Below are 25,027 nucleotides of genomic sequence, written 5' to 3' on the forward strand. Positions count from 1 at the left end.
ACTAATGGACAATGAGGAAATCTGCGTGGGGGGAAGGAGCAAAACTCGCGCGCATACTCTTGGGAGGCTCATTTTGCGTGAATTTGTTGTTGAGTATCCATTTCCATGGTGCTTTTCAGTAGTTAAAAAGACTTGTATTTGTTCAGTTGGAGTATTTTGCTAAAAGAGATATCCTGTTAATTAAAGTGATTCAAACTGAAGGTGTTCCCGGGTAAAATGGCTGGAATAATTGGGGGAGGAAGTGATGGATTGGTGAGTTGTGTTGAAGATGAAAAACTGCGAATTGGGAAGTTCAAAGGATTTTTGTATTTTTGAACTAATGTTCAGCTCAAATCCATGGATGCCAATCGGTATGCAACAAAGAAGACAATTGCCCAAGGAATGCTGGATATTGCATTGCTCACGGCAAATGCATCCCAGCTGAAGTACATCCTCCAAGTTGGTGAGAAACACGAATTCTACACTCTCATGCTCACCCTTATATCCATCTCAATTTGTCTGCAGGTAATTATTGTACTCAGAGTAATATAGATTTTAGCTCGCGACACACGATAAATGATTGATTTTTCCCCCCATCCACCTCCCCATTTCCGTGCACGAGAGGGTTTGAAATATTCATGGAGATGGGTTAAAACACTTTCACATTTTCAATAAATTGTGCTATATTAGATATCATTCAAGTTATATACATACCACCATCCACCCACAGGTCGGAATGGGAGCCCTTAGTCTTTCATTCAATTTGTTGCGTGATTGTAAGCTCCATATGCCGGATTACCACAAATCGGCGAATTATATTAACCATCTAGCGACTTGCATTGCTTTCATTGTCACCATTCTGAATTTACTAATTTCTGCATTTAATCCCACTGGTGTGGGATTCTATTTCGACTATACTCGATCTGCTGATCAAACAAATTTGGGCAGTGATTGAGAAAAAAGAAACACATGATTTTAAATGTTTTACAAACGAGGGTGGGAACACGTGGGAAAAACTGCACATTTTTTCTAGTATTATTAGCAATAAAAAAAAATTAAACAGTATTTGCATTTTAAGGGACATTCAGTCAATTTAATACCTACAGTGGCGACAAGTTAAATAGCACACCTTCAGAGATTTCCTATTTTGATGTTTTATGATACAATATCAATCTTTATACCTGATCATGCCTTATTTTTCAGAAAATATAATGCGCATTATAAATAAAAATGATAATTATTTAATATTTGTATCTGTTGAAACCATGTGTTTTTGTCATTTAGGGTAAATTAAGCTAATTCAAAACCTGCTCCAAATGGAAATTTCTCGCTACTCTAAATGGAAACATTATTGTTTTCACGATAAATACAGTACTAAATTATTATATTTATATATTTTCTACACCACAGTTTCATTATTTAGTTGATTTTGCTCCAAATAAAGCGAAAACCCATTCATATTCACAAATTTTAATTTGTTAATTTCTCACTCAGAAAAATTAAAAGTGTACCTTTTCACCATCAAATTTTTCAGCGTTCGATCATGTTTTCCAATGAAAAACACAATAAAGTGACTGTTGTTTATTCGTTTTGTTTAACATTTAATGTCACATTTCTGGCTAATTTTAGTTAAATCATGTGCTAATCTTTATTGTTAACGATACGTAAAGTTTTCAAATGAAATAACTACCTATTTCGTGAACAAAAAGGGTTTTTCAGAAGTGTCTGCAAATGCTTCAACAGGAAACCCTGGAAATATGATTTTTTTGGAGAGATTTTCTTATTGTTTTAGATGGGAAATGAGAAAAGACCAGGAATAAGAACAAATCCTGCATTCAAGAGCAATTCAACAAGGTTTTGGAAGCCTTTCATCGTGGTTTCACTTACCCTGTTTGTCTCCGATTAGAAACTTTCCCTTGTCTCCATTTGGATGAATATGTTTCCAATTGAAGTACTTTACGCTCGCGTATTTTTCTTGTATTTTAGAAGTTTTCAAATTATATCTAAAGAATTTTCACTAAACAATAACATTCTAGAAGAGTCAAGGAGCAAATTTATGTAATTCTCTTCAGAAAAAATATGAACTTAATGTGTTGAATCTTCTGTCAAAGTTAAAGCGTCTAGAAATGCCCCATGGTTTTGAATTAGGACATTTACCCTATTGAGCTTAGGTATAATTCGTGCGGATAATTTAAATAGCACACTTTCATTTTCCCTGAAAATATTACCTGAAATTTAGATTTATTTTAATATTCATTATATTCTTGTATTTTTGATCATTCGTAGGCATTAATGCTACAAATTTTCGTATAATAATATAGTGAGAACTGAAAAATCATATAAATGCAGAGGTGTGCAAGAACCGTTTGAAACCGAATAAACGTCAAGTACGTCAATGGTCAAAACGCTACATGGAGCAAACCTATTTTGACGTTTATTCGGTTTCAAACGGTTCTTGCACACCCGTGAAATAGAGAGCTTTGATGCAGATGTACGGGCTTTACATAAAAAAGTATAGAATAACTGAGATTTTTTTTATAAATTGTATTGTTCAAGGAAGAGAACCAATAATTCAATATTTTTTTATGATCAAAATTAAAAATCATGCAAAAACTTAAAAATTTCGAGAAAGAACAACCACTTCTAGAGAATATTTCTTACATTGTTCGTATAGTAAAATTAAAATTCTTTTTCTGCCATACCGAAAATAAAGGAACAAGGAAGGAGTAACTCATGTGAGTATTACTAAAAGTCAATTATGTAAAATGACCGGTTTATAAGTGTTTCCAGACGTACAGAATTAGTATTCAAACGAAACCGTACCAGTTATTTGATTTTTGTTGAAAAGCATTATGCAGAAGGACCTGGAATTCTTGAATAATATTCTTTGAACCGATGTATTCTGTTGAATACAATTGGATATGACATAAATAAATATTAGATGTCTTAAAAGTCAAGAATTTTGTCCTTGATAACATAATAATTAAGAACGTAAAACTTAACGGAGGTAATCTTATTTTTTTCGATTAATCGATCTCGAATATTTCGAAAAGTAGATTTAGTTAAATTTTAATATGTTGTAGCTGAGGTCGAGACCTTTCCAACGGTGAGTTGCACTCCTCCCTCGATGTTTTCTGACCCGCACTATAATCAAAAATGTCTTGACCTGACTGTATATTCGATGTTTATGATGCGATTTCGATGAAATTTTAGTATGTATCTGAGATCAAGATCTTTCTAACGATGGGTCCCATCCGTTTCTACACCAACCCACTGTACCCGGACAATTACTATATTCAAAAGGACCGGACTCTATCTCTAATGCTTATTAACCGATTTCAATGAACTTTTTTTCCTTTTATTGGCTTTCTGCATTCAGACTATTTAAAATAGAAAATGACCAGTGATAAGCCCAGATAAGCTTATGGCAGCTGAGATTCTATATGAAACCGCATTAGAATAGTGCCAAATCCTGATTTCCTTAATGATCTTTCGTTGTCAAGTGCTTATTTTTTCCAAAAGTTACTTAACTAAATACTAATTAATACAAATTTAATTTTAAAATAAAATCCGTAAGTTATTAATTGCAGTAGAAACCGAAACCTTTCACTTTTTATAGGGTGTGCTATTTATATTGTCCCCTTAATATGTGCCATTTCAAGAATTTTTTTACCGTACTAAATTTCTTGATAGAACTTTCAGGTTTTTTCTTCATAGTCAGAATGTAGTTATATACAAGTTCATTTATTATTATTAGTATCTTCAACTAAAAGCATAATTTTCTGAAAAAATAAGCGATACCCAGAAAGTGTGCTATTTATATTGTCGCCACTGTATCTCAATCCCTCAATGAATTCCTCTTAAATAAATTAATAAAAGAAATTGAAGGAGATGAGGATGTCTAAAAAATTATATATCATTTTTGCAGATGATCGTTGGCATTTTGTTCATTGTTATAGGGAGTTTAAACATTAATCGCACTAAAGATCAAAATGCTGCAGTGATTCTGAACGACGTGATATTGATACTGATCTTTGTCATTTCTATCGATAACGTTATCATTTCGGGCTTTGGTATTGAACACTCATCTCAACCGCTAAGATTGTTACATGAAGAAGAAACAAAGAGATTACTATCACCATAGATCCATTTAAAATATCCTAAAATTGTAAAATTATTAGTTTGTAGTAAAAAAAAATTGTAAAAGGGTGATTCTCACAATAGTTTTGTGCCTTTTGAGCCTAAATTGTAATGCTTATACTAATATGAATATCAAAAAGAAAACCATTATGAGTGATCATTAACATCTGATGCTAACAATTAATTTATTTAGGTATCCGCAGCGGTTATAGCTGTTGTATTATTAACAATATTTCGTAATGGTGAATGTCATCAAAAATTCGCTGCAGTTCTTAATCAATTATCACTGGGCTTTGTTCTTGGTGCCATGTTCTGTGATGTTGTTAAGATGAACTTTGGTCTTGATCCTGCCATTCCCATTCCTCCCAATGATAATCCTTCCTCAATTTCTCATTAAAAATTTACCTATTTTTATATATTCTTTTAAAAGCACTTCCTCTTCCCCATTTACCCCATTTATAGATTGCACAATGTTTGGTTGCTATTTTCCTTGGTTCAATCAACATCAACAAAGAGACGCACCACAAGAGAGCTAATTTAGCCCAAAATATTGTTCTCGGACTCAATGCTATAACAGTTTGCGCCAATATTATGATCAATTCATTGGAGGTGAAAACAATGTCAGATCCAGATTTAATAACCGAAAAAAATTAATAAAAAAAGACCAGTTTGATATTCGTATTGAATAACATGTTCACAAGAAATTATTTATTTAAGAGGAAATTGATCTAAATTGTAATTAAATGTGAAATAAAGTTTTATAAGAATTTGGCTAATTTAGGAAATAAGGCGTCACAGCCAGTGTTTATTTATTTATTATTATTTTTTTTTTAAATACTTTCCCCTACATTCTCTCCCTCTTGATGCTTCGTGTGGTTTTTTTCACCGTCTCTTTGGAAACTTTTTTTGACTGGTTCGTGCACTCCTTCTCTTCCTTCTTCTTCGGCTGACGACCCCTTCTTCGTGGTGCTTCAGTCTTCACAACAATGTCACTGACCTTTGCTCCAGATTTAGCACCACCTCCTCCTTGTGGTACACACTTTTCACTACCTTCAGAACTCACCGAATCACTGGAAGCCTTTTCAAGACGTTTCTCAAAGTCCACTTTGTTCAATTTTGTCTTCGGCCTACGTTTCACAATGTTTTCCGGTGATGCATCAACAACATCCTCCTCAATGGCTTTCTTAAGGGACCCATTGGAAACTTCTACATTCATCTTGTAGTGCAAAGAAACAACTTGAACTTCCACCCCTTGGCGAGAGGCTATTCGATGACTCTTTAGATTTCCGCAAAGTTCTTGAATTTTCAGACATTCCCGAAGACCTTCATCGAGCTCACCTGATTTTAACAGAGAACTCACATAGATACCCTTTGATTTAACATCATAAGGCTGAAGAACACCATCGGATTTGTTAATCTCTTTTGTGGTGGTATTCATGGCACTGTAAATACTTCGAACTTCTCTATACTGCTTCTCTATGAATAGCATCCAGATGAGGAAAAGAATTATTTGTTTGGATACTTCGTATGCTTTGAATTGCAAACAAATAAGACATTTGCACTCTTTGTTATGAACTTTAGATGAAAACATTGCTATGGCAGATTGGACATCGTCCTGAGAGATCATTGGCTGAAATTAAATAAAGGTAATAAATGTGTAAGAACGGTGGCGGATGGGTGAAAGATACCAAGAACAAAATTGTATATAGGGGAGACTGGGGCAATTTTAATCAGTAAATGAAACTATTTTAAAGAATAGGAAGGGAGGTGTTTACTTCGATAAAATTATGGTTTCCTCAATATTCCTTATAAGGCAAACTATAACATCCCAATATCTAATACCATCCGTGACTAATTTTGCCCCAGTCCCCCTACATAGATTGAGGTTCCCATCATTCCGGATTGTTCAGATGCTTCTATTTAATGTCAAGGGTGTACCTGGGATTATCTTAAAAAAAATAAAGCTTTTCGAACGGAAAAAAGAGCTTTCCCGAAAAATTTCAAAAGCCAATTTTCATTAATTTGAGCTCACTTAAAAATCAATAAAATCCTTAATAGCACCTTTAGGAAAAACGAAATTCACTTTCTTAGAAACTCTTTTTCGAGGAATGTCTGTTTATTTCATTTCTGCGCCAATTTTACCGGTTTTGTACAAAGGGAGATGGAAAGTGTCCTCATGGATTTGGGTAGCTTTTTATTAGAGGAAATTTCATTTGAAACTTTTGAAAATAATGTTCCAAAACGATATTCTTAGACCAGAAAAGCTTAGAAGCTCTTTATCGATCTTATTTTAATTCGCTTTTTAAGTGATTCAAATTAGCTAATTAACAGTGTTCAAATAATTTTTAAAAGGGAAGTAGGGTAAGTGTGCCAAATTCCGACCAGTTTGCAATTTCGGCCACATTTTTTGTTCCTCAAATTTCCATGAATTTTTAGTTTTTGCATACTCTTGAGATTATACAATGCAAAAAATAACAAAAAATGTCGCTTCGACGAACAATATGATGTGGAAGACTTTGAAAGAATTCCGGAAAGGCAAGGAACTCTGAGAATGAAGGTGGCCGAAATAGGCCACCAATGCTATGTCTACATTTTTATTTATTTTAAAATGTATTATGAATGATTTTAGAGAAAATAAAGACAATAAACTGTCTACAAGGTTCCAAGCAACACTCCTTATAAAAAAGTAACAAAAATATTCAATTTTTATTAAAAATATTACATTTAAAACTTAAGACTTTGGCGCTTGCATGCAACTGTGCCGAAATTTGGCACACTTACCCTAATTAGCTTTTCTTTTTGTTTTATGGAATCGCGATCAAAGGTTACTTCTGGTTTTTTTTTGAAATTCCTTTAGAAAGATTTAAATAAGCTTTCTATTTTAAATTCACCGTAAAACCATATATCGTTTTTTATGATCCCAAATTATTTGCAAGGACGAGAACACTTCTACAAAAAAAAAATCTCCAAAACGTCTAAAACGTTTCTAAAATGGGCTGTTCTTGGATGTAAATTCCGATAAAAAAGAGAAACGTTCTTTTATGTGTGTTTAAAATCGAAAATTTAATTTAAATTCAATTTTTCGGCAGATTTCGTAAGCTGAAATCCTGCTAAAACCACCAAGAAGACTTTTCTTTGAAGAAAATGTCGGGAATTTTATCAAAATTAAAATGGAAAATGCTCTTTACGATCCCAAAAACTTCTTGCAGGACAACATCGTAACCTCCTTTGAGAAAAATCGGTCATAAATATCCCCAAAATTCTCTTAAAAATGGGGTTTTTACACAAATCTTTTAATGTATTTGATCATTTTTTTTTCTCTTGCGCAAATTAAATGATTTTGGGCTTTTTAGAAAGCTCAGAAGTTCTAACAAAATACATTTCAAAACAGTATTTCACCCAAAAAATGTACGGAATTAGGTACATGAATTAGGTCAGATTCACTAAAAGAATATGGGAAAAATATCAAATGTTCGAAGCCAGAATGCGTACGAAGTCTGAGTATCTTTCCCTGTTATCTTTCCATTAATTTGATTTGATTTGAGTCTTTCAGAATCAATAGGACATCGGTGACGCAAAAAATCATTAGTCCGATAAAAGAAAATATAAATATTTTAGATAAGTCAAAAAATGTTTTCTGTCTGGGTCACTTGTGATCTACAGGTATTCAAAAGGTTAATTATGTATTATATACCAATAGTCTACAAGCATAAACTAATCCCTTTGTTATGCTTATTACCGATGCGTTAACATCACGCAACCCTTCCATAATCAACTCAATAAAACAGAAAATTTCTTTCTTAAGCCTATTATTTGTACAAAGTTGAATCTTTCATGCTGTCTCCTGAAAAATGGCTCAGATTGAGTTGGCCCCTTGTAATTTCTAAGAAGCGATATCGATTTGTCATAATGTAAGTCGAATAAGTCGATTTTTTTTGCAAAATTCGTTTTTCTCGCTTTTCGGGTACTCCTTGACACCCTCTACCTTCACTCTGAATATTTATAGTAGTGGAAAGTTAATTATTCTCAAAGTTATAGGGTAAGTGTGCCAAATTCCAGCCAGCTTGCAATTTCGGCCACTTTTTTTGTTCCTAGAATTTCCATGAACTAGAGATTATACAATGCAAAATAATAACAAAAAATGTAGCTTCGACAAAAGAGATGACGTGAAAAAGACATTGGAAATATTCTGGAAGAGCAAGTATGAGAATAAAGGTGGCCGAAATAGAGCACCAAAGCTATATCTATATTTTTATTCATTTTAAAATGTATTAAGAATGATTTTAGAGAAAATAAAGACGATAAACTGTCTACAAGGTTTCAAGCAACACTCTTTAAGAAGAAAAAAATCAATTTGTATGTAAAATATTCCATTTCAAACTTGAGACTTTGACGCTTGCATGCAACTATGCCGAAATTTGCCACACTTACCCTAACGGTTTTAAATCTTAAAAATCCCATACTCAGCATGTAAAATTCCAGTTAGAAATCGCTCTCCTGTAAAGTTGGTCATTCGCGACTTATTCGTTTTATATTCTGAGCCGTCGATATAATGACTATTGAAATTTTTAGAAATATGCAAACCAATCATTTTTCACTCAAACGACATAACTTTAAAATATATGTGATGACAGACATGATGTTGGTTGCACTCATTTGACCACTTTGAGTTAATTTTCCAAATGAGGCAACAAATTTTTGGCCCATTATAAAATTATCAACTTTTGGAAAACAAATATATTTTTTTTTATATCAAATAAAATAAATCATTTTTTTTAAATATACAAATAAGATTTACTGATTAAACGCAATTTTTTAATTTTCGCTCAACACATCTTCCCGTTCCAGACGATTACAGAAAAATGATGCACTGGTACAAAAGGATCAAATTGATCCAAATTTGATCCTTTTGCAAAAGATGGATCAAATTTCGAACTTTGAATGCACATTTATCATAATAAGACATGATAATTTGATCCATCCTTTGCAAAAGGATCAAATTTGGATCAATTTGATCCTTTTATTTTCTTACCGTGTGTCATGCTGTTTATCCGTCTGTCCGTTTGGTTGTTACCACGCCTAGAGCCTAAACGGTCAGAGATAGATATTTGGGATTTTTGGGGGACCTCACCCCCCATATATCAACTCTGGGACCATTAACAGGTCCCTTATTTTCCCCCCAATCCTCTCCTTTCCCTCCAAAACTATGTTTTTTGGGGATTGTTTGAAAACGCGTCGCTTAATTTTTTTAATTTTTAAATCTGTTTTAGGAATTGTTAAAGCGGACAATTCGTCAATATTATGAAAATCCCGTTGAATTATTCCTAATAACGGGGTTTCAAGGTCAAATGTTAAAAGAGCCCTAGAGAGCATATTTTACAATCGATTCGGTTCATGACAGAGCTTGTTGGAAAGGTCTTGGAATTTCTCACAATTCTGAACCGGTTCCAATCGGTTATAAACCGATTATGAACAGGTAAGTAATTTTTATCCGAAATTAAATTCGGACGATCTTTTGAGTGATTTATAAATCGATTGTGAACCGGTTATAAACTGATAAGCAATTTTTATTTTTATTTTATATTTTTTTATTTTTATTTATTAATCAGTTTAAATCGGTAAATGTTGGGAAAGTATTTTTAAGGTATTTTTAAAATACCTATAGGGTGGAATCACCACTTCTCGTCAGTGCCCCACTTCTCGCCACCTATATTGAAATCGTTATTTTTCACGATTTATGAAATAAATGAGTCGTAAAGTTATTTGTATTTTTAATGCTGCTACGTATAGAGTCAAAAAAATAACAATTGTTCGTTTTGGATTTAAAATTTTGAGCATTATTTAGAGCAATATTTTAAGCAAGTGCATCGAATCCAATATTTCTTACCAAATATAACAAGTGCAATCAAATTTTCATCGAAATTTACGTTTTTGGATAAATAATCTGTCTGTTGAATAATTAATTACACTCGTAGAATACTTAAATATTTTATTTAGTTTATTAATATTTCATTTAATATTATTTTTTATATAAAAATGAGGCATGGCGGAAAGTGGTAATGTTTTGAATTGATTTTACCACCTCTCGCCATAGATTTTTAATAGGTGACGCTAACTTCACTTCGCGTAGATTCTCAGTTGTCAAATCTGCTTTGTTTACTTTCTGCAAGTCTAATAATTTGATTTCCCAAATAAAACCCAAGAAAAAATAATTTAAAGTGAGTAATAATAAGGTGGTCATGAGGAAAAAGAAATGCTGAATGTATTCTTTGCATAATATTGCCCAAAATAATCGAGTTTGTACGTTTTCAAGAGGGTGGCGAGAAGTGGTTACAAAACTGGCGAAAAGTGGTAAAAAGTGGCGACGAAGTGGTTATTTTTGCATTGTTAACAAAAATCAGTTTTTTAAGTAGTCCTGTGGTGACCCCAATTGAGGCCACCTTGTTGCCTCTGGATCCAGTTGATGTTGTTTCACAAATACACTATTTTTTTGAGTTTCTATACTTTTTATTAAGGAAGATTATTACACTGCCCAATGGCATGGGCCACGTTTACACAGTGACTGAACCAACCTCTTGAATCTAGCTACTCTTTTTATACTGAAATCCTCCACTCGCACCCTAATTCTATTCGACATTATTTCCCGTGGGAAGGTGTCCAATTAGTGATTCAGGACGAACCTCTAGATAACGATCGTCTGGAGACGATCGTTAAGTGCCTATAAAAATATCCAACTATCCACTTTCGCTATCTCTAGAGTTTTCTCCAACACTTTCTATATCCTTAAGAAAGGGGATGCTTAATTGAGATGACCGAGGACCACACACCTTTTTGATCTTTGTTATCTTTGTCCCTATTTCTTTTCAGGATTTTATGGCTTTCTTGGCGCGAGGTCTTATTTTACGACCCTCTCGAAGAGAAAGTAATCTTAAAAGCTTGTCACCATAGATCACCCACTTTACGAGTTTTCCAGGAATAGAGGATGCCTTTGTTTGCTTAATTAAGCCAACAAATGCATCCCCTTTTTGGTCACTCATATCTCGCCCATCGTGATCTTACGAACACCTGCCTAATGGCTTAAGATGTTACTTTGTCTCTGGGCTATAAATTTCGTAAGGATAATTGGATAGAAAACTCTCGCGGCGCTAGACATGATCTATCATGTCTCTTCTTGATATTTCACGAAAGAACCAGCGCGATCATGAATATTTGAAAACCGAGTTGTGATGCACAAAATGCGTCACAACATTCCTTTCCCCTGAGAAAAAGGAAGCTTATGGGGGTGATAGGAAATAATGTCGATTACATAATGGTAATGTGATATTCTTAATACTAACAATGTTTTTTGAAAAGAAGATTAGCTTACAATTTTTAGTATTATTTGTTTTTTTTTTGGAATATCCTTTTTTTAATTCTGTTTTTATGTTCAAATATATTTTAAGTTACATTATTTATTTTTGAAAATGCAAGTATTAATCAACTTTTGCAAGACATATTGATAGACTGCGTGAACATTAGAGGTTGGGTATATGTTTTACATGAATTTATTCTTAAGCTAATTTGGATGATTATATTTAACCTGTTTTTAAATTTTTTGAATTTACTATTGAATTATTAAATTCTATAAGGGTGGAGTTGAGATTGTTGGACAAAACTAAGAGGGCTACTCTAAAGAGCCTTGGTGTGTGATTAACTGCTAACTCAATTTTGAAATCTAAACTATATCTCTGTTGGATATAATTTTAATCAAATAGTTTTTTGAATAAGGTTGTAAAGATCAATATTGTTTTTATCGTAATGATTTTGATTATGCTGATATTAATAATTGTATTAAGTTTTCATTACAATATGTTAGGGTCCCAGAGGACCTCCTTCCCCCTTATGGAAGAATGATCCTCATTCTTAAATATATACTATTAAAGTATACATCGTTTTATTGTAATTTTTTTTATGTAAAACTTTTTTCTAGACAATATTATTATTGTTTTTATTTATGTCTTTTAAAATATTTTAAAATATATATTTGATTTATTATTTTTTTTATGGTAATTCATTTTCAGTTTCGAGGTTTTCGTAGTGTAGTTATTATTTTCTTTTCTTATTTGTCTTGTGCGTATTGTATCTGAGTTAGAGCAATGTGATTTCACCTTTTAGTAATGTCTTCTTTAAATATGTAGTGGATTCTTAATGATAAAAAAACAAATAATAATAATAATAATGCTAACGCAATATTCCATAAAGGAACTATACACAGTAAAAAATGTTCACCCTTTTTACCATGATTTTCATTGCAAATTTTTCATTAAATATGTAATCATGTGTACTGAAACACATTTACGTAATTTGAACACATTTGACTGAAAACTGTGTAATTTTCAGATTACGAATTTTACTGAAATACATATTCGAGTAACTCTACAAGAACAATCGTGGTAAAGAAAAAACAAACTAACGATTATCGTTGTAATCTGTTTCTGATTCTACTGTGCAGACTTTTGCGCAAAAGCATTTTGAAAATAAGCAATAATGTTCTTTTCTTATGTGGGGTTGCCAATCCCATACCCTATAGAATCAAGTACAGTAGAGTTCACTGAATGTAATACGAGCTTCAGACCTAAGGCTTAGATATATGGCTTAGCTGTTTAATTTCTTATTACTCACGACTTTTTGGAAAAATGTAACTGAGGATTGGACTAATAAAGTTAAGTGACCTATTAGGTTTTCAAACACCAATACAATTGTTCGTTATTTAGGTCTTGAGACCTTTGGGAATTGGGCTAAACCTCTAGTCTGAAGACCGCTTAATTCGAATACCTTTAACACCAGAGAATTCTTGGTGACGTAATCGACATCCGAATTCGGACACTTTCATTATAGAGCTAGAAGCCCTATTACTTGATTCATTGAGTGTCCTGTGAATTCTTATTTTCTAATTCAGAATTTCATTATAAAAATTATGAATGTTTCCTGTCATCATCTGTCATCATCTGTCAATTTCCCACTTTCATTTTGTTTTCTGTTATCTGTGGGATATTTTTATTCTCACAGAAAACTCTGGAAAAACGTAATACGAGACTTAAAGTGTCATATATCACGTTTTGTCCTCCTTAGTTTTTTTTTTTAAAGGCATATATATGCGTATATTTATGTTCATAAATATCTATTACATATATATAAATTGAGGGCCTGAATGTCCTTTGACCTCCATAGTAGCCCTCGGGCAACACGATACTATACTATCTCGCCACTTCACACACTGACTAAAAGTCTAATGGCGGTGCCCTATATTATCCCGTCACTTCACACTGACTTAATCGTCAAATGGCGGTTTCTTACATTATCATGCCGATTGAAACTGACTGTTATCAGTTCGCATCGTCCAGGAGAATGTACTCAGCAGGAATATTCGACTTCGAATTTTGACAGGAAAGCCTCTTGAAATTCTTGTCAAGTAATTTCAAGATTTCCTCAAGTTTTCTTTAGAATTATAGCTTCAGTTCATTTCATAATTTTGCATTTTTTGCTGTTCATTTTAGCTTAGTATTTTTTTTTTTAATTTAATTTCTTCTTGAAAATTCCTCTACTATTACTTGCTAGAAAATTTCTTCTCATAATTTCAATTTTTGATAATTTGTTATTTTTTGAAAAATAATTAAGTTTTAAATTTAATGTATAGGAAATAAAGTGTAATAAGTAGTATGTGAAATGTTATAAGTTGATAATATTTTGTTACCAAAAATACGAAGTAATTAAAATTATACTGTAAATTTTCCAATTTTCTTTTCTTTTTACCAATTTAATATGTTTGTCGTTCTTGTTTCTAAAATCTTTTAATGAACGAGGTACATTAAATATATCCTTGAATTTTCAATCTGATAGTTGAAGTGGTGGGAGATTTTCTCGAAATATACCATTGGTATTTGATCTATTTGTTGAATTGGATAGTTATTTAAAAATTGAGTTTTAGATGGATCAGTTATTAAATCTTTCTGAAATAATAATTCGTTTTAAATTTAAAATCGTTTTCAATATTTTGCGTATTTCCATTTATTTGGTTTTAGATAACCCTGAGAATAATAATATCAGAATCCTTTTGGAAAAAAGATGAGAATAAAACTATTTTTTTTTATTGAATATATATTTTTTTAAATCCTTTGACGTTAATCATTTAATAGCGATATTGACTTTAGATTGAACTAAATAATTTTATTTTTTGCGGTAGCGCCAGAACAATAGAGGGAAGAAAATGATAAGGTGGTCGAATATGTAGTTTTGATCGCTAATGGATTATTCTGCGCATCTTACGCAGTGTGTAATACACACTGTTCCAGATTAAAATAGCGGTTTATGCGCACTAGTTTACATTAAACTTAAATGCGCAAATAATTTGGAAGAACAATAAATTTTAGAGATTGAATTGTATAAAAAAAGTTAATGTAATTATGTCCTTAGCGAAAGACATTCTCAGAAAATTTATTTTGTTATAAGATTTCTTAAATTATCATTTAGAATTCCTTAACTGATTCCTTCGTTCAGAATTTTTAATTAAATCATTAGGAGTTTTATCCATATAGTATTATTTTCTTTGCGTCGAAATTACCGTTTATGAATTTCAAAATTGTTTTTCAAATTAATTTTTTTTTGTAGGTGATGGAGACTTCTTTCTGTCTTTGTTTAAGAATGTGTGTGTGATTATCAAACGGTTTTAGTAGAAAGGAAGTATTTTCAAAATTAAACTAAATTTCCTTCAGGTTATCCATTACCCATGTATTACATTTTTATAAGATTTTATTAATTTGAAGGAGTTTATCGTTTAATTAAAATTTTTGATTGATTTAAAATATTTTTCATTTTGTTTTTATCAAATATGAATTTAATTGCTTGTTAGTTAGTTTTGTTCCTCTAAAAGGTTCTTATCAAATGTATTTGTAAAAGTATTCAATTCATTAGGATATGTTTCTGAATATTAGAAACAATTATTTTCAATTCACCATTAATCTTCTTTTTTTATATAATATATTTATTTTTATGATATTTTAGGAATACACTTTTATGTGTTTGCTTTTCTCATTTCCTAAAAATATTTGATAAGATTCTTTTATGAGCTTCAAGAGTTTGAATTAATTTAACGGATGTTTTTTAAATTTTATTTTATTTATTTAAGTATTGATTTATTTACCTTTTTTTTTAAAGAGAAATTGTTGGTCGTACACGGATACAATTGCTATTAGTTGAAATAAACTATAATGTCCCGTTTTACTATCATAATATAACTAATATCCAATTAGTAAAATATGCTCATTTGTAGAAAAATAATTGAATAATCATTAACACGCATTAAATAATCCTTTTTTTTTTAGTGGAAATGTCCTTATACTTTTATTTAGAGAATTTGTTTTTAATACGGATGGACAAATGAGATTAATAGAATTTAATAAATTTGGAGTTAATTCGTTTTATGTATCCGTGTAATAAAAATTGATAAAACTGGTGCCATTTTCACATTTTCATTAAATTTATGAATGTTTTTTTTTTATTGTTTTTTTTTTAAGTCGTTCTTTTACTATTTAATATTAATAATATGTTCCCAGCTGACATGTGCACATATTTAAAGGAATATTTTTATTAATTTGATTTAGTGATGAATGAAAATAATCGTCTTCAAAAATTACTGGTGAATTTGTCCACAACCAGGTTTTCCCGCACGGGTTTTCATAATTCATATAGGCATGTCCTATTTTTATGGCAGAGTTATTGTCATTAAGATTAAATGATTGTTGAAAGAAATTTCTCTGAGTGTTTTTTTCGAGTCATTTTGTTAGAGTTTGATAGGGGATATTGTTGATTGTTACAAGAAGGTTTTGGGGAAAAGATTGAATATTTCTGATTGTTCCAGTTGTTTCTTGCATTTGAATGAAAATTATATTGATTGGAATTACCAAATATATTCGGAGTAAAATTACGATCGTGATCAATATTATTTAGAATTTTAAGATGGGAATGAGTTTCATTAATTTCATTATTTGCAATATTTTCTGTATTATTCGCGAAAAATCTTTGATAGGGAATATTATCTCTTTCGGATCCATTTACCACATAACCCGCTCTTCTGAGACGATTTTCAGTTAAAATAATTACGTTTTCTAAATTTTCATGTTTTTCGGCGCGAATTAATACTCTTATTTCTGGATCTGGTATCGCACGGGTAAATGATTCAATTGCTATAGTAATCAGAGATTGTTTAATATTTTCGGGAACAAGATATTGCCCGAACTCAGATTCATACGCTTTTGTTGCTAAATTAAGACATTCCTGAATTCTTTTTCCAAATTCTTTAAAACTCTCTTTTGTCTCTTTTTGACAAGTATAAAGATTTTCCCTAGCTTCGTCCACACCAATAATATTTTTATGCACTTCACTCATTACATATTGTTTAAAATTTTTATAATTTGACAATGCATCAGAGTTATAGATCCTTTCAAAAATTTCAACACTTATTTTGCTCAAAAGGAGTGAAGTAAAATATTCATCTAATTCAGGATCATTCTTAATTTTATATAAATTGTAAATTAAATCTGCGACGGTAAAAAATAATTTGATGGACTTACAAGTCAATTCGGGAAGTGAGGCTACTCTCTGGTCCACGCTGATCAAGTGGGGTTTTCGAGGGGTAGTTACCATTTCGTTCTCCATCTTCATTATGAAATCTTGTGGGTGTAGAATAGAACTTATCTTCCGTGGAGTATGTTGTTGATCTCTCTCAGTTTCTTCCCCAGAACTTTGGAGTGCGTTTAGGATATCTTCTTCTTCCGGCGAAGATGATTCAGATCGATGATTATCGTTGTCTGCTGTATCAATTTTCGTAATGTAAGGTTTGATTGGAGTGCGAAACATTGTTTTTTATCTCCTCAGCGGGGAATGTTGGAGAGTATTTCTCTCTGGCTGCCTCTTGACAATAGGGAAGTGAAGTACCGACGGTCTCTCCTCCTCTGGAGTTTCTTGGCACGATTTCTCGTTTTTTTTCTCAATTGACGTGTTCTCACACACAATCTCCCGGTTTCGTAGCTCCAGGATTCGAGATTCATTGGACATCTATTTGCCCGTGAATTCCGTCCTCAGGTTGTTTGCCTGGTGATGGTGATAGGCTTCTAAAACTGTCTGGTCAATCTTCTGGATCCTCCACAGAATTTGTGCGTTGATTCTTCCAGGATTAATTCTCGTTCCCGGGCGAAAACACCAAATGTGGTGACCCCAATTGAGGCCACCTTGTTGCCTCTGGATCCAGTTGATGTTGTTTCACAAATACACTATTTTTTTGAGTTTCTATACTTTTTATTAAGGAAGATTATTACACTGCCCAATGGCATGGGCCACGTTTACACAGTGACTGAACCAACCTCTTGAATCTAGCTACTCTTTTTATACTGAAATCCTCCACTCGCACCCTAATTCTATTCGACATTATTTCCCGTGGGAAGGTGTCCAATTAGTGATTCAGGACGAACCTCTAGATAACGATCGTCTGGAGACGATCGTTAAGTGCCTATAAAAATATCCAACTATCCACTTTCGCTATCTCTAGAGTTTTCTCCAACACTTTCTATATCCTTAAGAAAGGGGATGCTTAATTGAGATGACCGAGGACCACACACCTTTTTGATCTTTGTTATCTTTGTCCCTATTTCTTTTCAGGATTTTATGGCTTTCTTGGCGCGAGGTCTTATTTTACGACCCTCTCGAAGAGAAAGTAATCTTAAAAGCTTGTCACCATAGATCACCCACTTTACGAGTTTTCCAGGAATAGAGGATGCCTTTGTTTGCTTAATTAAGCCAACAAATGCATCCCCTTTTTGGTCACTCATATCTCGCCCATCGTGATCTTACGAACACCTGCCTAATGGCTTAAGATGTTACTTTGTCTCTGGGCTATAAATTTCGTAAGGATAATTGGATAGAAAACTCTCGCGGCGCTAGACATGATCTATCATGTCTCTTCTTGATATTTCACGAAAGAACCAGCGCGATCATGAATATTTGAAAACCGAGTTGTGATGCACAAAATGCGTCACAACAGTCCAGCATTAAATTGGAGTACTACTTTTTTGACGAATCTGGAGTCAATACATCTCAGTAACTTTGTGTCAAATTTGAGATGTTTTATAATAAGGAGTCAAAACTTATAATCCAATTACTTTCACATTTTTCTAAAAGTGGCGATAAGTGGTTACTCCACCCTATTGTGCTTGATGCGAAAAGTAACTCATTTCCATTTTTACTGAGAAAGATTATTGATTTCACGAGTTTTACAATGTAATTTTTGGGTTTTTCGAGTTTCGCAAAGCATTTTTCAGGCAATTGACAAGGGTAGATAGTTAGATGGAAAATGTTCAACGGAATATTAAAAAAAAACTCACCAGCGATTTTATATCTGCCCAGTTTCCATTTGTCACTTGGTCCAGATGGAGTATCTTCATAAAATAAAACAGCTTGGCTTTGCAGTTGGCCACTTTCTCCTCAGCCAGATCAATTTTCGCAGCGAGGAGGAGTAGCTCGGCCACTTGCAGCATAAATCCATTCCTCAAGAAGACCTTCATAAATAATTATAAAAAATTATGGAAAAAGATTGTTTTTTTTTTCAATTATCCTTTACCTTCATCATCATGAAAACGTAGTTGTTCACACCGTCACAGTCATATCTGACCACACTGTAATCCACCAACTCCCGGACAATTTCCAGTGGCAGAAAGTATATGGTGTCTTTAGTTCTGGTTTCCTTTGGTCCATGTTTCATGCTATGAGTGATTTTTTCCATAAATTTCACATGAGACATGTGACATTTCTCACTGTACTTTATCGTAATCAAATATTCAATGTCTACACAGAGGACTTCGAGGTGTTTAAGCTCAAGGCTGATGATTTTTGCAAATATTGCCCTCAGGTACTTGCAAGACACTGCAATCCTTCCCTTTCCTGCGCAAAATAATGCGTAATTCAGGATGCATTTGATAATAATTGTTTGCTGTTTCTCCTTCAATTCTGCCAAATTCTTCAGTTCTCCTTCGGTTAAGTTTGATTGCTGTACTGCTATTTGATTTACAATTGAATCACTGTTCTTGATATCTTCGTAAGTTTTCCAGTAGAAGAAAATATTGGACATGGCTTCAAGAATAAATTCTTTATGCTCTGTCACTGATGCAATTTCATAAATTATATCGTACATTTTAACTGATTCCCTTATTAATCCATAAAATTTTGCATTATACGCTAAGTTCTCCATTACTCTTAGAATGGTTGTGATTTGTCTGTGGCGTTCTGCATTTTGTGTTTTGAATATTTCAAAGCATTCAATGGCTTTTTGAACAGCATAAATTGCCTCTGATTCATCTTTAATGTTAATTTTCTCCAAGATATTCCATTCTCTGTTGTTGATATTTTGCTCTGAAACACTTTCATCGGAGAAAATTCGTTGCTTCGCCTCAATTTTCAGCACAAAGTCCACATAATGGAGAAAAGCTGTGTGGAGAGTTTTATCAGGATAATTTTTCTCTGCTGCAATTTTCTCAAAAAGGCCATTTAGATTTTTGGTGAAATCACTGTAAAATCTCTCAGGCACGTAGAGAAATGCTTCAGTAAGAATCTTAGGATCATCTGTTACACTCCAAAGTTTATTAATTGCACACATGTAGAGGGATTTCGATTGGTAGTTTTCATACGAAGCTATTTGTCCTAGAAGTAATTTGCACTTATCATACGGGATATTAATCCCATACCATTGGAAGGACTCATCAGCAATAATGTCTAGTAAGTTTGTGGCTGTTATCTCACGAAATTCATACAAACTGTAGAGCAGATGCTTTTCAATCTCCTTGGAAATATCCTCCACAGATAATTTCTCAGCATCCATGAGCAGCAAAAGATTGAGAACCCCAACATTTAGAGCTTTTCTCGGATCTTTGTTATTCGTGTGGAAATTTAGAAGAAATTTCAGGATATACCTTTGAAAGCAATCCGCTACTTTAAATGCCTGAATATTTTCCATCAAAAGGATCATCACTTTCCCAATGTATCCTTGGGCATTGCTCTGTTTTACGTGAATGAAAATGTTGTAGGTATTTTGCACGAAATTCTTCAGAAGCCTTTCTTTCTGAGGGCACTTAAAGCGCCCTAAAATATAAAAATTGTGCTTTATGAAACTAATAACTGCCTCAAAAGCAATTAAAGGTACTTCCTCAGGTTTTTTGGTGACATTCTCAAAGATTTTCATTGCAACTGATATCAATGTGACGATGCAATGTTTCTTGCAATCAGCATTATCACATTGTTTGCAAAAATCCTTCCTATTGTCGCTCCGGATGGTAATCAACGTGTTGATCGATCTCATAATGTCCAGAGATGCTTTCACTGACAAATTTATCTTCAATATCTCTACACTATTCTCCAATATTAAAGCAATTGTTGCAATGGTATCCACAACAACTTGCTCTTCAATACTCCCACGAAAATCTTCTACGTGCTCCTGAAAACTCTTGCAGAGCTTCTCCATATTCGGAACATCATTTTTTGAACTTTCACCCAAAATTTCGCTCAGCAAGTAAAGTACATTGAGACATCTCTTCTCTTTGCCCGTAGGCGACGTCTTTTTCATCCAAATCTCAATTATTCTGCTACTCAGATGTCGTTCTTCATTTTTTGTTTCAAACATCAGGATCACTTCCAATAAATCAGTGATTGTGAGGAGAATGTCACTGCGAAGATTCCTGTCGGAAATTGATTCATTTAAAAAAGAATCCAATACTTCCAAAAGGTCACTGAGGAAGTTCTTCGCAGCTTTCCCGGCTACTTCAACAAGTGACTGACCATAGCGATATTTTCTGTCGAAAACACCTTTCAGGTGCCCATGAAATTCTTCAGGGGTCTTATTGGATGCAGATTGCTTGAGAAGATTTGTGAAACTCTTCAAGATCATCATCAGTTGAGTTGAATTCGAATGCCCAGAACGACTGAGTCGAGTGTACACAATGGCAAAGTACTGCGTAAGTTGAAGATAATGACTAAAAAACTGTTCAGAATAACATGGTTCTTCGAGAACTGGAACCAATGTCACAAGATCTGCCCATAAATCCTGAAATCCAAAACAATTCATATAGGGGAAACCGGGGTAGATCAACCAGGTTTAGAATTAGACAATGTAATTTTCTAATTTCGTCAGTTAAATCAGCATTTGTCGTAACTTCCTTTTGACAACTTTTCAGGAGACGAAATTTTCAGTTCAGCATTATTTTTCTTAAAAATGAGCCCCGAATTCGATACTTTTGAGTCAAAATGATAAAAGTGGCACTAATAAACTGTAAGTTAACTCGAGAAAATCTTTATAAAATGTTTTAAAAGCTGAGATATTGAGATATATGTTAGAAGAAACACTATAAGATTTTATCGTAACTTCCATCGTTTATAATGCCGTAACTTCCAATGTATGGAGATCTTGGAAGTTACGACAATTTTCAAAAATGCATTATATCAATTTCAATGACTCTTGTGATAATAAGCGCCTTTATTTGACTAAATTAATCAATTAAACTCTTATTCATGTCCCTAAAAGCTTTTATTTCATAAATTTTATTGAATAAATTTTGCGCGCTGTGTCGCTTGTTTTGTTTTCAATTAATGACAGATGGGCAGGGATTTTTTCTCACTTTTTTTCTGACAAATATTGAATTAAAATAATTTAATGTTGCATTATTCGCACTGTCTTTGAATATTTGGAAGAGTTTGTGAACATTTTAGTGAGAAATATTACATTTTTGCTGCAAATTACAAGCCACGCAAACGAACAAAAGAAGTTACGGCAAATGCTGATTAGAGAAAATTTTGTATGAAAATTTGTCGTAACTTCCCCAAAAATGGAAGTTACGACAAATTCTGATAATTTTTTAACAATTAAGGGCACTTACGATAATTTTTGTGTAAAATAATTTTTAATGGGCTTATAAACGTTTCTTTTTCTCAAGTGCGTTTAATAAACAAAATTACGCTGATTTTAAATATGTACATATATATCCCAAAATCGCAAAAAATAAGTTACGACAAATGCTGATTTAACTGACGATTTATCTTAAACAGAATGCTGAGTAAAATTAATTGAATTTAGACACACTTTACTATTTTTCCACAATTTAGAAGCTTTTTTATAAAAATCGATCTAATATAGTATTTTCTGCCATGTAAGTTTTCGTCCTTATCACCTTGTTCCTGTTTGTTATGATTATGAAATATTTTTGCCTGTAATAGGGGAGAGTGGGGTAGTTTCACTCAGGAGCACATTCAATTTTTCCTATCTCACTGGAAGGACTGGAATGGGAAAAAAACCTTTATATTACAAAAGTTGTATCTTCCCATATTCACAAAAATTTCGTAACGCAAATTTCGTTTGAGTTCTGTAATTGATTTTATAAAATTGCATCAAATAGAAACTTTTTGGGATGTCTTATTTTCACCCACTTTTGAACCACACAATGTACATTATGCCTAGCATTAATCCTTTGAGTGGGAGATGAATGATGTTCATCTTTACCGCCTAATAGTGAACATGCCTTCTGATGTTCGCAAGGCTATGGGCATGGAGCAGTCATGTTTTCATCATATCGACGTAGATTAAATATATAGCGAATGCAGTTATTGAATGTAATAATCAGGGGACGCATAGAACCTGCATCGCAAGAGAAGAAAAGCTCAGCACCATAGGAAAAAAGGGGAAGGAGAAGGGCGCGAACAAGAAGCATTCGAATATGCTGAGGAGTGAAGAACTGATGTCTTCTAAGAGTGTAAAGGGAAAAGTTAATTCTTTTACTTATATAGGAGACATGGTCGTCCCAAGCCAAAAAATCATTGAAAATTTGAAAATAATCCCAAGATTTTTGGCTTTGTGGACGTATGGTATACCATCACTATTGAGGCAAAGAGGAAGAGGAATAGGACGCTGTCTCATATTGGTCATCAGTAAAGCCTGAAACTTGCCAGGATTGGGAAGAAAATCATTATAAGATGACCACTGAGAAACCATAGCAAGAATAGAGATTCGCTTGATCAAAGCAAGCATCAGGTGCACGCAGATCACCTAAACAGTAAATTTGCAGATCATCTGCATAAAAGGGGAATCAGTGGCGCAATAGGCAAGACCTTTGGCTCTTGGGTGGATCGATTCCCCGGCTCGACTTACTGTTGTGAGTTCGTAGGAAAAATTTCATTTTTGGGTCACTCGTGACCCAATCGTTCTTAAAGGGTTAAAATTGAGCAATTAATAAGAAATTATGACAATATCTTAAGTTTTCGGACTTAAAAAACGGTGTTAAGTTCTGAAATGCACAGCTCTCTTCGATATCCGGGTGACGTGGCGACAAAATGACATTTGGGTTTTTTGAATCTGGTCAACGGTTTTTCTTTTTTGCCCTGTGTAAATTTATTTTCTGTCGAAAAGCAACAGAATTTTCTTTGTGGTGCGCTTATGTTACATTTTATACCACAATTAAGTATTAAAGGCTTTGATAAAGTGAAAATAACATTGTAATTCATGATGGACAAGTTGCATACTTATTAAAAAAGAGTTTGAATTCATCAACCGTCAGTGCTTGGCAGCTGTCAGCCGGTTATCGGAGAGAGCTGTGTAAAATCTTTGATTGGATTTATAAAGACTTTTAAAGTCTTTATAAGTCTTAAATACTAAAATCAAAAACTCCTTTTAATTATCGAGAATAACAGTCAAAAAAAATCGTGTGGTGGGATTAGAAGGGAATCATCTACTATGAGCTGCTGCCCCAAGGCCTATTAAGGCTCAATTTGGACCTTTATTGTTAACAAGTGGCAAGATTGAAGCAAGCGATTAATCAGGAACGCCCAGAGTTGAGCAATAGGAAGGGTGTTGTGCTCTATAAAGAAAACACCAGCCACACATCTTTAATGACGCGCTAGAGGCTCCTTTCCGAGAGCTTGGTTGGGAAATTCTAACGCACCCGCTGTATATAGTCCACACCTGTCACTAAACGATCATGATATCTCAAGCATTTGCAAAATTTTTAATGTTTAAAAGCCTATTTTGACTCCATTTAATATTTCGTTCATGCACTGCATCTGTTGAACTGAAAAAATCCTAGCTACATTTGCCCCTGAAATGACTATAGTTCCATTGTTTAATTTTTTTTTATTAATTTCAATTGAAATTAAAAAAAAAACATATAATATTTGCCAAGAACCGAGAAATATTTAGCCAGAGTATATCATACTTTTTTTTATTTTTAGGACATAAAAACATTAAATAATCTTCAGCATTTCTTTTTTTTACAAATTTTTTATACGAGAAGAAAAAACTTCATTTTTCTGGTTAGTCTACCCCGGTCTCCCCTAACTTGCATTTTATTTGGTTCACCGTTCACCCTGTAACTTACCCGAGATTGGTACTGGATTATTATGTAGTTCCAGAGGTAGTTTAAGGGCAATTGTTGACGTTTAACACTTTCAATAACCCACAGTAAGAGTTTATTGAATCCCTTTACATATTCTGTGTTATTAGGGAGTTCTTTTGTAAAGAAATTCAGCATTAATTTCATGCACGAGTCACTACTTCTGTGGCTTTTAATGTAAGCTTTAACGGCATTTTCACCGCATGATTTCCTTCCTCCCTGCTTCACCTCATCCAACCACTGAGATAAAAGTTTACTAAAATTATTCTCTGTAGTCATTGCTTTCACTTCCACTTCACTAAAATGCAGAGAATTCAATGGATTTGTATGAAAACCTCATGATAAAATCACGCTTACAGCGGTGTTTTCTCCAGCGAGTCTTTTTGATTTTTTGACATACTGAGGTTTTCCTATACCAACCACTGGGAGCGCTACAAATCTGGGATAAATTTTAT

General features: G+C 33.1%; 2 protein-coding genes across 3 annotated transcripts; one reads left to right on the plus strand and one right to left on the minus strand.

Moving 5' to 3' along the window:
* The first annotated feature begins 57 nt into the window (after nucleotides 1-57).
* On the plus strand, nucleotides 58-4,948 carry LOC129810305 (ninjurin-2). 2 transcript variants are annotated; one of them, XM_055860676.1, is made up of 3 exons: nucleotides 58-252; nucleotides 328-504; nucleotides 3,908-4,135. In XM_055860676.1, exons 1-3 carry the CDS (start codon nucleotides 217-219, stop codon nucleotides 4,121-4,123), a joined length of 429 nt encoding a protein of 142 aa, XP_055716651.1. In that variant the 5' UTR covers nucleotides 58-216; the 3' UTR covers nucleotides 4,124-4,135. The 2 variants fall into 2 exon arrangements, with proteins under 2 accessions (XP_055716651.1, XP_055716653.1); XM_055860678.1 differs by lacking the exon at nucleotides 3,908-4,135 and adding an exon at nucleotides 4,313-4,948 and having other exon boundaries at nucleotides 63-252.
* Nucleotides 4,788-24,993, minus strand: LOC129810263 (uncharacterized). The gene is made up of 4 exons (XM_055860609.1): nucleotides 24,558-24,993; nucleotides 18,770-21,241; nucleotides 18,534-18,707; nucleotides 4,788-5,749 (listed from the first exon to the last, which is right to left on the minus strand). Exons 1-4 carry the CDS (start codon nucleotides 24,849-24,851, stop codon nucleotides 4,964-4,966), a joined length of 3,726 nt encoding a protein of 1,241 aa, XP_055716584.1. The 5' UTR covers nucleotides 24,852-24,993; the 3' UTR covers nucleotides 4,788-4,963.
* Between the last annotated feature and the right edge of the window lie 34 nt (nucleotides 24,994-25,027).

Source organism: Phlebotomus papatasi, chromosome 1 (genome assembly GCF_024763615.1).
Source record: "Phlebotomus papatasi isolate M1 chromosome 1, Ppap_2.1, whole genome shotgun sequence".
Taxonomy (NCBI): Eukaryota; Metazoa; Arthropoda; class Insecta; order Diptera; family Psychodidae; genus Phlebotomus; species Phlebotomus papatasi.